Here is a 13,890-nt window from a genome sequence, read left to right as displayed (position 1 = left end):
CTCCTGGCTTGGGATCGGCTCAGTTCCAACCATTGCGGCCACTTGGGGATTGAATCAGCGGATGGAAGATCTTCCTCTCTGTCTCTGTTCCTCTCTGTATATCTCACTTTAAAAAAAGGAATTAAATATATATGCTTGCATTACCATTAGTGATGATGTTCCAATACTATGGATTAAATTCAGTTAAAATATATGGTCCTGAGATCCAAATAAAAATGTGTTAATAATCATTATATATGTAACATCCAATTATATTTAAGATGTACTTCTTATTTAACAATGAGTTGGTAATAGGATTAAAAGCGTCACATTTTCCTGCCTTCTTAGTTAAACAAAAATCAGTTAAGTAAATAGAAATGTAAACGGTAGAGTCTTGAAAGTAGGAAGTGTTTAGAATGCAATGAAACCAGATAACAGGGAGCCTGGATCTATCTAGAAAGATGAGGAACATTCTGGAGGGAAAAATGCTGATCTAAGATCTGAAGTTCCCTGATGGAATGGAAGGATCCTTCAGTGGGAAAAAGAAGATATTGCAAAATCAAAGGAAATAAATGTCTGAGTGCATCTGTATTTGACATATTCCCTTTATTTCTTTCAGTTATAAACCCAGTGTTGGGATTATTGAATCTTATGTGTATACTTACATATGGCAGTGACATAAACATAAGTGGAGCCTTTCTCAGGGTGCAAGGGATATATACTTGAGGTCTCTTCATCAGAATTCTGATTTTTTTCCCTTGGAAACACTATGAAGATTTCTTATTTTAACCTAAGAAAACTGATAGCCATATAGTGGATCAGAGGTGCAGGTGCAAGTTTATCTTCAAGTTCACTTGGTTATGCAGGTTCATTTGTTTAGGGGAAATTTAATTTCATGCCCTTGTTGTTATAAACCCAACAGACATATCTGTGTGAACAAAGACTCTCAGAGAATTTATTAGTTGATGTCTTTCGGAGTTGAATTATGTTTCCCTTTGGAGAGGGGAGGCATTTCCACGAAAACCTAGCAATAATTTAAAGCAAATGTTTCTTGAGACCTTTAATAGCTTCATCTTAATGATTTGCTTATTTATTTACAAGGCAGAGTAATGATGACAGAGGTGGGAAGACTGATTTTTTCCCCTTTTAGTCCACTTCTCAAGTGGCCAGAGCACTTGGGTCTATGCCAACCAGACTGGTGCCTGTTGCCAGAAACTCCATGTCTCACACACAGGTGACAGGCACTTGAGCCTGTACGGACTGCTCCCCAGGCTTATCAGCAGGGAGCTGATGCAGAGTAGCTGGGACTCAAATGGGCATTTTGATCTGGAATGTGGGCATCTTGAGGGGTGACCTAACCCCTGCAGACCACACTGCATGCCCCTTTAACTACTGGGTTAATATCCTACCTGGAAACTCAACTGTGAACACAAGCCACAATAAATGACATCTGGCATGAGATGCTTAGCTGTAAGATTCTTGACTCCCTATGTAACCAAATTATGTATGTTATTATTACTCTGAATGTGATATAGAAGTTGGAAAGGGGAAGATATCCAAGTACTAGGAATTGGGGAGCACTGCTATTTTGGCCTAATGGTTAAGTTTCTACTCATCACACTGGCATCTTGTATGGGTGCTGGTCTGTGTCCCCACTACTCTACTTTCAATCCGGCTTCCTGCTCATGGCCTGGGAAATGCAGTAGAAAATGACCCGAGTGTCTGGGACCTTGCCACCAATGTCCGGAACCTAATTAAAGTTCATGCATTTGGCCTGGTCCAGCACTGGCTGTTGTGACCATCTGGGGGATGAAATCAGTGAAAGACAGATGTGTCCCTTCATTAACTCTCTTTGTAAGTAAATTTCGTAGAACCTCAAATCATGTAATTAAACTTAGTGTCTTGTCAAACAAAAAGTAGTAGGTGATTTCTTGGATGTCAGAAGTAATGTCTTTTCTGAGGAATGTTGGTTGACTAACATTCCCAAGAGTGTCCCTAAACTGCTGACTAATGTCACTGGTATTGATATTTAGGTTTAACTAGAAAATCAATCCTTCATAGTACTTGCTTAACTTTTTCAAACTTCATTTCCATGGGCATTTAGTAAGACTGTTTCAGTGTATTGCTGCATGGAGTTAAAGGAGCAAAACAGTTGAATGATGTGATGTGTGTGGTCTTAGTTGATTATACGTCCTCTTGCTTTTAATGTGATGACAGATCTGCGGAGCCTTGGCCCCTTGGATTGGCCCAGTACTTACATTGTGTCAGCTTTGATTTTCAGAAATCCAACACCTGGACTCATGAAGTCATTTTAGTTTCATCTGCAATATTGTATCATGTGAGAACAAAGGTTTCATGAAAATCTTTTAACAAGGCCCAACTCTACAAATTAAAAAAGTAAATATTTTAATAGAAGCCTTGCAAAAGTTAATCAGATTTTGTGTGAAAACTACATGATTTTACAGAAAATTAGATATAAAAATTATTTTCTTATAGGCAGATTTTAACTTCTTGAGTTCTTTCGTTTTCAGGTAACTTAGTGATTACCCTTCAAACATGTAAGTCTCAATTTTTTACAGCAAAATAAACTTTAACATTTGGTTTTATTTTCCATAAGCTTTTCGGAGTACCCTCATAAATCTTATAATTTATGTCACTGCATGTGGGTATATTTTACATTTATCTCCTTGAATGTAAGCTAAAATGTTTAGAATCTCAGCATATAAAATTTGCTTTAACTTGCCACTATAGGGTTCCCAGATAATATTGAATCAAACTCCATATAGCGCAGTCCCTGCAATCTTTGCAAGTCAGAGTGTGCTCAGAGATTTGCTGTGGTTTCACGGTAAGGAGTGACGTCTGCTCGACTGTAGATCTTAAAGCATGTGTTTTGTTCTACTGCCTTCAATTGATAGAACTTTCATAGCTTTCTTTAGAAATGTAAGGCCATGATTATAGAAACCTTTCTTTTTTACAACTGTCATCCTAACTTAAGAATGCAAGTAGCTGTAAATTAGTATTTAAGAACAGATATCGTTGGGACATAAATTGAAAACTGTCCAACAATTAGCCACCCTCTGAGGGAATTCAATTCTTAGAGATCCTGTAAAACGTATAGAAATGTCCTACTATATAGATGTTATTCTTGCAGTGACCAAATATACTAAGAAACCCTGACGATGTTTGGCAACTTACTGCATACATAATATTTAATGCTTAGTATACTTAAATGGGTAGAAGAATCTATCATCTATGTATTATTAAAATATAAATCATAAAATGATTCACGTTATTCACATACAAATTGTTGACTTCTTAATGACAATCTAGAAAAGACAAAACAAAAAGAAATCCATTTTAATGGAGCTCACAGTTGAGACCTGTAGAGAGACTGCACACCATAAATAAATATTGGCATCAATTGATATAAGCATTATGTATTATAAAGAAAAAAGGTAGGACTTGATCAGAGTGGTTTAAATGGGCATTTGAACAAGAGGTAGAACACACTTACGTTGCAGAGAGAAAAACAGAGAACCCGCAAGGTAGAAAAGAATTTGATGTTGTGTAAGGCAAACCTACAGGAACGATGTTCAGGAAGGAAGAGTTGAAATATGTCTCTCCTACTTCACCCTAGGCTTTTCCGTGCTGGCAATCCCGCAGGTCACCAGGCTGTGTGTTCAGACAGGAGCCGATAAATGAATGAATAAATGCATATCCTGTATAAAGAATGCTGCATAAATTATTCCTGATACTGAGAGACATACCAACAGGATCTAAGGAGTTAATTTTTTTCAACATTTCTTAATTACTAATATTTATCATTTAAGGACCATCTCCTATACTTATACTACGTATGAAATAAGCATACTTTTACTTAGTTCTGTGATAACTAGTTTTTAAATTAAATTAATACGTTTATCTAGTGACAAAATGCCCCTAGAGATTTGTTCTAAATTGTTCATTTCAACAGTCTTATCTATGTTGTCAAGATTTGAATCCCTCTTTCAAGGACGTAGCTTCCAATAATACCCTGGTTGTATTTTGAAGATTTTATTTGGAAAGTAGTTGGATATTCTTCTAAAAGTGAATGAATTCCAGGGGGGAAAAATCTCAAAGTTTTGGTGCATGGAAACCGATATGCAAAAAGATTGATGTTCCAGCTGTTCATCAGTCTTTTAAGAACATGGTTAAGAAAACCCTTACTACAGTAGATACGCTTGGTCCAGTTTACAGCACGAGCTGTAACAGTAAATAAGGAGGATTGTGAAAGGTTGTTCTGCAGGTCTTCACAGCCCATAGAAATTTGGAGAAGAAATTCATTGTACATACCCTTCAAAAAACTCTGAATTTCAGAATAAGAAAGAACCCAATTTTAGCCACCATTGCCTTTTTAAAATTCATTCTTACTGGAAAGTCAGACATACAGAGAGGAGGAGAGACAGAGAGGAAGATCCTCTGTCCACTGATTCACTCCCCAAAGCCAGGAGCCCGCAGCCTCTTCTGGGTCTCCCACATGCGTGCACAGTCCCAAGGCTTTGGGATGTTCTTGACTGCTTTTCCAGGCCCCAAGTAGGGAGCTGGATGGAAAGCAGGACCACCAGGACCAGAACCGGTGCCCAGGAGGGATCCCAGCTTGTGCAAGGCGAGAACTTTAACAACTACGCTACCACACCAGGCCCAACCATTGCCATTAAAAATATATATATTTATTTTTATTGCAATGTCAGATATATGGAGGAGGAGAGATAGAGAGGAAGATCTCCCCTCTGATGATTCACTCACCAAGTGACCACAATGGACAGTGCTGCGCTGATCTGAAGCCATAAGCCAGGAACTTCCTCCAGGTCTCCCATGTTAGTGCAGGGTCCTAAGGCTTTGGGCTGTCCTGGACTGCTTTCTCAGGCTACAAGCAGGGAGCTTGATCCCATACGGGATCCTGGTGCATTTAGGGCGAGGACTTTAGTCACTAGGTTTACTGTGCTGAGCCTGAACATTCTCATTTTAAAAGAGGAATCCTTGCGCATTTCTCACATTCCTAATTATTTAATGTTTGTGTCTCTGTAAATTCTTTCTATAATATATTTCATAATTTTCTTCATGTTCTTTAGGCAAATAGGGTAAAATTCCAAAGTCATTCAAATAGCCTCACTTCTTATATGCTGTTTTGTATTGTAGGATTTCCAACTGTCTCTCCATAAATTATGTTAAAGTCTATTCTGTAGTGTCTTTTGAAATTTGTTATTGTGATATATACACACACACATACACACATATAATCTCATGTTAGAAAAATGTATGTGCCTAACAAGACAATTGAACTAAGGAATAAAATTAAGCGCATTTCTGATTTTAAAAGAGTAGAACTAAGGATCGGTGTTGTGGCATAGTGTGTGAAGCAGCCACTTGCAATGCCAGCATTTGGATGTGCTCCAGTTCATGTCCTGACTGCTCTGCTTCCTCTTCAGACCTCTGATTACAGTTTGTATAAACTATTCTAAAAACATCAACCTCTGCATTCATTTGACATTTAACAGTTCTTATGACAAATCCCTTTCTTCTAATCTTTGGAGCTGTGTACAGCATGTCAACATTTTTTGTGATCGACATACTGTGCAGTAGGACCCTAAAAATTATTTTTTTAGACTTTTGTTGACTTATGGATTGATTCATTGATTATTTTGGAAAATAGGGTGATAGCAAGAGAAAGACAAAGAGGAATTGGAGAAAGTGAGCGAGCTTATTTTTCATCGTTTGGTTCACATGCCCAGGTTGAAACCAAAGGCCAGTGACTACATTGGGGAATCCCAACTGGGTGGCCAGGACCTAAATGTTTATGCCACCATCCACTGCTTTCCCAGGAGCTAGATGGGAAGCACAGACACTGGGATTTGAACATGTTGCAAGTTGTGGGTTAACCCTACAGCAGCTTAACCTGCTGTGCGGTGGGGCTGCCCTCCACCAGAGCATCTCATTCCTGTGTGACTGTAACCTGGGACCTGGAAGTCAAGCTTTCACCGTTCCTTACTTCTAACTTCCCTGTCCAGGTTCTTGCATATTTTCTAACTCCTGTGGTATTGCCTATTTTATAAACTCCATGAATAAGTGAGGCCATAGGATTCCTGTTAAGACTCTACTCATATATGATGGTTTGAATGTTTATATACCACATTCAGATGCGCTTCAGGTAGTTCTTGGAAAACAAATAAAAGAAGATGTGGAATTTTCATGAAGTTTCTGAAGAGTTTCCATATTTCAGTTATTAAATTGTATGTGGTATAAGCTCTGTGGCTTTTATAAGAATGGTTGCTTACATTATAATATTTTGTCATATCTGTCATATGTTAATGAAATCAAAAATTAACTACTAAACGTTAATGTTAAAAATTCAGTTGATCTATTCATAATGATCTTTATTTCAGTATGCTAGAAAATCTGTATTTCAAAATGATTTATTTTTCGAGGATTCACACCATAATGGTTTTTGATCCTTCCTAAACTCTGTGCCTTTGACCTGGTTCATGTGATAAATTTCCCAGAAGCAATGTGAGGAATGTTGATCAAAGCTGAAACTCAATTACCTATGCCTATGAGATGGTCTAATTATGTTAACAATGAAATCAAGATTTTAAAAAATATTTTAGAACAAAGACATCCACTGAAGGAAAGGATAAAGGGGAAAAACAGAAACGAGAGGAAAAGGTAGCGAAAAGGGCAAAGCTCTTGAATGTGCTAAAGAAGAAATTAAGAAATTTTAGGTTTCAGTTTAGTTATCATAGCATTTCATTTAAAATATTTTAAAGTCCTATAATATGCAAATCATCAACTATAGAAGTATAAAATATATTGTATAAAATATGTGTCTATAATATATAAAACATATATATGTAAAACTTTGTGTAAAACAGAATGGTACACCCTGATAACAGGATGTAGAGGAAGCAATTAAAGTGCTTCCGCTAGGCGGCAGGCACGAATCTGTGAATCCTACAGAACGTGCCAGGGTGCCTGAGTCCTGCTCTGGGCTCCCCTTTTAAGCCAGGCTTCCTGTGAATGCACACCCTGGTGATAACCTGTCCTTCGATCCATGCTGCCCACATGAAGGACCCAGATTGAATCACAGGCTCCTGATTTCTGCCCTAGATATCACAAATATTTGGGAAGTGAATTAGAACATGTAAAACCTCTATCTGTTTCTGTCTCTGTGCCGTTAAAATTTAAAAAAAAAAAGTCTGCCATGGGATAATTCCTCATATGAGGGCTATTCTTTCATGATATTGTGGCCATTTATAAAATAATTGAAGTCATAAAGTTTAAAAAAATTGTTGATCGGGCTAACATGCATAGTTCTTATTCATATCTATAACAACTCCCCAGGGAAATTTTCAGATGTTCCATGTAGAAAAACATTCTGAACATATAAAAGGTAACACTTTATATAACATGCATTTATATTCTTAGAATTGTATTTATGAACCATGTGAAATATATTCTCTTTATATTAATAAAAATAAAATGGTCACAAATGTAATACAAATGGTTTAACTTCACTTAAGACAACATGCTTAATGTATTTCTCATGTTTAAAATTTCTTGACAACAATTTTTTATTATCATAAGCATTTGCACTTACTGTACTATAGATACAATGAGCACTTATGATGACAAAAACTATGAACTTTTTTTCTTGAAATAACGTATGGCTCAATGTTGCTGTTGTATTTGCCTCTTCATCCAAAATGAAAGCTGGGGTATGTGCTGTGTAACTTCCTGGACGGTGCACTAAGGCGAGATAGCCTAGAGCATCATCTTCTAAAGCATCTCTCCCAAGTAATTGTGCCTAAGTGCATTGTCATGCTGTTCCTCTATAAAAGCACTATTTACTGTCATTAAGATATGTTAGAGATAAAATATGTAAGGACCTGTGTCACAGAGTAAGGCAAGTCTAAGTTAAAAAGAAAATAACGTTGATATTTTATAGCTACGGAGATTTCAGGACAAGAATTAATTCTTACAGCCTCAATTTCAGAAACTGTAAAATGTGAGTACTTACTCATCCCATCTTCTGGATTTTTCCCAACTATAATCTGATATGTGATGAACCACTTAAATCGATAGCTTACATTGGTTATCATCACTATTACTAAAGTGCAAAGTTTTCAGGGTGTGTCATTTTCGATTGGCCTGATTCTTTATACATACTGAAATTTTTTCTGTGTGTACAATTCTGTTTTGTGCCTTTTCAGTAGCTCAACTGACCACCTACCACTAGATGAAATCAGTATATCATATGCATATAGCATCTTACAGCTGATAGTCCCATAATATTCTCCCAAGATTTCTCCATTGTTTAAAGAAAAAGATTTATTTCTCCATTGTTCTGCTTTTCCAAAATTTTGAAATAAGTGAAGGCTTTAAATATCACTTTTAGTGTCTGGTAATACTCGACACATGGTAATTCATTCACTTTCTCATCCTTTGAATACTTCTTGAGTCCCTCAGTGGCCCAAGTTCCATTCATTGAGTTCTGATAGAGTCCTTTGGGAAAGTTTAAATTCCTTCTGTGGAAGGCAAATAGAAAATGAGGAAACAAAAAAAAATTGCATCATATATTGCAAGTAGAGAACCAAGGGAAAAGGAAGCTGCCATTTGTTACCTAAAAATCTGGGATGCAGTGTATCAGACGTGATAGGCAGGGACAAGGACAATGTGTCCAAGAGGAATAAATAAGAGGATGCACTTAAATAAGCACAAATCAGCTGTTTGTAGCATCTCATAACCCAGAATATGGAGCTCGGCTGTTCTGTTAATGAAGAACATCATAGGAGGCTTTCAACCAGGGTTTATGAAGTGCTTTATATTTTAAAAGATAAATAATAGAATAGCTGCACAAAACCAAGTAAAAGCCCATTATGCCCAATAAGCCAATCCAAAAGGACAAATATGATAAGCTTTCTGATATAAGGTAACATTCATGCAATATATAACATCAGTAAATACATAGGTAAACAAGTGAATACATGTATTCTCATAGGCGGATTGTATAAGGAAGACCAGCATATTGCAAAGCAAAGATACATTGCAGTTCATATCTCCACTCCCAAATGAAAGGAGGACTCCCAGTGAAAAAGTTAAATATATCTTGACTTTCTTTTTCTATATTAGCCATGCCATGATGCACTTGAACAACAGAATGTTAGACTTGTAACTATACTACTGTAGTAATATGACGTGGTGGGGCAGGAAGGGAAATAGTGGAGAAGAAAGTGGGGATTTTATAGGTCTCTATCTATAAAATAGCATCATGGAAAATAATAAAAAAAATTTTTTGGAAAGTCCCCTACAGGTAACACATGTCTGACAGAAATACAGTCATTGGAGTATTGGCCAGACACAGAGATGATTTGGTTACAGGATATTAGAGAAAGTGAAAGGATTAATGAGGTTATCATCATAGTTTTTAATATAGTTCACTTTCATAGAAGATGGGAGCGTTTTTCTAGAATATAAGACATGCAAAATTGGAAAAGAAATATGGACTTGGGTTTTAAATACGGCAAATTAAAAATAGAAAAAAAATAGAATGTCTACTTGAAAATTGTATAAACGTGTCTAAACTTTAAGGATTGAGAGTTAAGCCACACATTCAAAATTTGGAAATTATGAACAAATTCAAAGTATTTAAAAGTATAGGATAAGAACACATTCTATAGGCCTAGAGTAAAGATATGAAATACCTGCGCAAGCTGTAGGCAACTGCCTTAGTTGCTTTGTATCTAGCCAATGCTATGCCTGCCCGTGTAAGAGACCATGAATGGGCCAGATAGCATTACCCACAGCCTACTGGCAAACATGAAAGCTAGGGCTGGGGGCATGCCTGGTTGGGCTAGGCCACAATGGCTGACCATAAGTGTCAAAGCACGGGGTGGGCCACCTCAGGCTGGGCTGCAGTATCCACCAGAACCTGAGAGAACTGAATCTGGAAGCAGATTTTGTAGGTGAGTTGTGGGCTTACCTCTCTGGGAATGCAGTACCCAATAGTTTGTGCATAGAACTAGGTTAGTGTCTGGTTGAGCCAGGCTGGACCATGGAAATCACCTGACATTCACAGGAGCTGGGAGTTGGTGGGGCGGTGGGGCGGGGTTGGGGGAATGTGATAGACTGAAGCATACACTGGTGTATTCAAAGACTAGGACTGAGGCCAGGTCATGACAAGTAGGGCTGCGATACCTACTTGCTTGCTTTTATGAGATCAGAGACTAGGAACAGGCCTGAGAGGGGAACTTGGAACTCCCCTACTAGGCTGCAACTCCTGCTAGGGAGCACAATAGCTTGGGCTGGGGGCAGCACACAGCACTCCTCAGTATTTGAGTGGACCAAACCTGGGCACAGGCCAGGCTGGGTCAGCCTACAACCCTCATAGGAATGCACAAGAGCCAGGACAGGTTGTGGGTGTGTGATGCTAGGCTGAGTTAAAGCACCTCCCACAGCCCCAGCACATGCAATATTCAGGGCTGGGAATGGGCTTTGTAGGGGAACTTTGGAGACACCCCTGCTAAAATGTAGCTCCCACTGGTGAGTACAAGAGGCAGTACTGGGGGGCAGACTGGTCTGGGAAGGCTGTAGAACCCTTCAGCATGTGTGTGGTCTGGTGTTTTGGGGTGGGCCAGACTCAGCTAAGCTCCAGCACCCTTTGGCACTTGTGAGAGCAAGAATGGGTGTTGACAGGTAGGCTAGGCTAGACTAAGCCAGGCTAGGCTAGGCTGCAGCACCTGCTAGTTAACATAAGAGCTGGGTGTGGGGATAGTCTAAGCTCAGCTAGGATGTAGCCCCCACTAGTGAGAGCTGGAATGGGTGCAGGCCAGTTAGGCTAGGTCACAGTACCTGTCAGTGAATTCTAGGACTGGGGCCCAGCCATATCATTCTGGACAACAGCACCTGCCAACACATAGAAGATCCAGGGCTAGGAGTAGACCTAGTAGGTGAACTTGGGGAACAATCCTTCTAGGTTGCCTCTCCTGTTGGTGAGCATGAGAACCAGAGCTGGAAGCAGGCTAGATCAGGCTTGGTTGCACCACTTTTCAGCATATGTGTAAGCTACTTCTAGGGGTGGGCCTGGCTAGGCCAGTCTGTAGTACACACTGGTATGAGCAAGAGCTTTGATGGGACACAGATCAGGTTGGATAGGACCGCACTCCCAGCCAGTTCATTTGAAGTCTTGGAGTGATCCAGGCTTGGCTAGGCTACTGCACCCATTGGTGAGAGCTGGGACTGGAGACAGACTGGGATGGACCAAGACTGGGATAGGCTATCTCACATTGTCCCACAGCACCTGCTGGCTTATCAAAATCTGGGACTGGGAGTGGGCCTGCTAGAGGAATGTGGAGCACATATGTCTGGACTGAGCCTCCCCAGTTGCTGATGCCTATGCAATCAATATCATGCCCAGATGCACGCAGGCAACATGACAGTCAGCTCATCTAGGCCAGCAAAGGACGCCCAATGCCTCATCAGAGGATGGATAGCAGAACAAGTTGAGCAAGTCTTCTGTCCAAGCTTTGCAACATGCTCCTAGGTATTGAGGAGAGCTTTGTCAATCAGTAGACCTTGGAAAAATGTTACGAATCCTGGAACAATGAAGCCAAAAATGTCTCAGGACTCTCAAACCACTCAAGTAACAACCTTGGAATACTCTTCCCTACATTGGGGTCTCATGAGATGCATTTCAATGCATGAAAGCTGTTCCTTTTACATGAACAAGAGAAATCAATGTTCTTTGTTTTTCCAATGTATCTTCATATATCTTTACAAGCTCTAGAAATTAAAAGTATACATGCACTATATTAACATGATTCATGCAGAAGTAAACACTTAATAACTGTTAGCAATCATTATTTTACCATTATCTTTATTCATAATGTTATCCTAAAAGGTTTTTGTCAGGATTAATCTAAGTGAATTACATGGTAATTACCACAGAATTCAAAGTAAATGATTTGCATTTCCTTCTCTTCCATGCTCATTTTGAGAAATTGCCATGATCACACTCACTTTGTCATTTTCTGTATGTCACATATTTTAAGTAATGTTGGTTGAAAAAGAAAACTTTTAATTGTCTCAAGAAATAAAATATTAAGGAGATCCTGGGTATTTTGGAAAGCAGCTGCTATTCATATAATTAAAGGAAAGTAAAAGAGAAGATGCCTAAGGCTATTATTAAGTTTTTCTCTTTCATAAATCATTTAAAAATAACCTGTAGACAGTTCGTTGGTTAGGATTGAATTATACTCAAGAGCCAACTGTTGCATTTCATCCTCTAAAACTGTGACATGTAATTCTTTGTTTCCATAAGGTCATTGATTGAAAAAGAAAAAATATTGTAACACTATCGGTTTACTTTGGTTTTGTTTCATAACAGTAAACAAATTTCATTTCAGGGATTACCTGCAAGTCGAGTGAGGTACAGAGTCGATGACATCCAGTCTCCTTATCCTGCCAGTATTTTTGATGTAGAAGAAGAAACTGGAAGAGTGATAACTCGGGTCAATCTGAATGAGGAACCTACCACAATTTTTAAGGTCAGTGCATTATCTATGTTATACATAAGATGTTTCAATTTTGATTCAGTTTGACTCAACTGTTACGAGTATTCCTGTATGTTTATTTTTTAATACAATTTTTTCTTCAATGAAATGGAAAAAAAGACATTTATCATATTAATGATAAATAGAATTTACCTTTTTGGCCTCTGTCTTTATGGAGTTATGGGGTAATTGATGCAAAGGACAGAGCACACCTCAGTTCTCACATAAAAGAAGAATCTTCAAGACTTACCGATTTCTATTAAAGATACAAACTTTGTGCAGTATTTGAAGAAAACTTACATTTTTTTAGACATAGTTTCTGGGAGGAGACAAAATGGATCAGCTAGAGGGTAGGGATAAAAGTCCTCAGAAGGTCAGAACTGATCAACTTGTCCAGCCCTGGGAAGGCTGGAGTCACTGCCTCCTTCCCATTTTCCACAGGGCTGCCACCTGACTGCCCAAGAGTTGCTATTTTTATGATAAAAAATAGAAACAAGGAAAATTTGTTATTTTGCCTTTAGAAAGCTCAAAGTAGTGGAGAAGCAAGATCTGTTGCATTTTCAAAGAGAACCTCCCTTTTATTATTTCATCTCTCTGCCCATTACCCATCCATGATGGCATGGCTTACAAATATTAAGTATACAACTTTAAGACAATATTGTAAGATAATTCATATTGCTTTTTAAAAGTCAATAACATATTTCCCATGATAAAAATATTAATGCTATCATTTTAATGATTCTATGATCTATGAGTGCACAGAAATGTTTTTTTCTTTTCAATCTAATACCTTATTGTTGGATTTGATTCCAGTTTTTCATCATAAATGTCATCTGCCAAGTTTTTTTTTTATGTACCCAAAAGAAGAAATACTGGATCAAATTGATATCCTATTGATATATTATGCTTCTAGAAAATTTTGAAAAAAATAATAACCCTGTGACATACTCTATTATACTGAGGAAGAGAATCTATTTTCTTAATGCCACTTACCACAGGATCATATTATTTTCAATCTTTGAATATAATCTATATGCAAGACATGTAAAATATCTGTAGCTATTTTATTTTTTAAAGTTTCACAACAATCATCAATGGAACAGAATATGTTCTTTGTTTTGGTTTTTACATTAATTGGAATGGTCAAAAAATACTTCTACATGTTAAAAGTACTGAAGAATAGTCTTAGCTAACACAATTATTCATTAAGTGAGCATTTCCATTTTACAGTTATTTTTCAGTTATTTTTGCACTGTGAACAAAGCCCTTGGTGCTACAGTAAGGAAATATGTTTGTAATTTAACCTTTTTTTTTTTAATCAGCGAGT

General features: G+C 37.9%; 1 protein-coding gene across 4 annotated transcripts in view; it reads left to right on the top strand.

Annotated features, from left to right (window-relative positions):
* PCDH15 (protocadherin related 15) overlaps window positions 1–13,890 on the top strand; it is a 496,526-nt gene that overhangs the window by 377,161 nt on the left and 105,475 nt on the right. For all 4 annotated transcript variants that reach the window (XM_040975792.1, XM_040975791.1, XM_040975790.1 and 1 more), the window contains one exon: window positions 12,417–12,557. In XM_040975792.1, coding sequence (XP_040831726.1) covers window positions 12,417–12,557 — 141 coding nt within the window. The remainder of the gene's footprint in view (window positions 1–12,416; window positions 12,558–13,890) is intronic.

Source organism: Ochotona curzoniae, unplaced genomic scaffold (genome assembly GCF_017591425.1).
Source record: "Ochotona curzoniae isolate NIBS_2020 unplaced genomic scaffold, NIBS_Ocur_1.0 contig_2692, whole genome shotgun sequence".
NCBI lineage: Eukaryota > Metazoa > Chordata > Mammalia > Lagomorpha > Ochotonidae > Ochotona > Ochotona curzoniae.
Note: the sequence above shows the minus strand (reverse complement) of the source record. Positions and strands in the feature narration are given on the sequence as shown.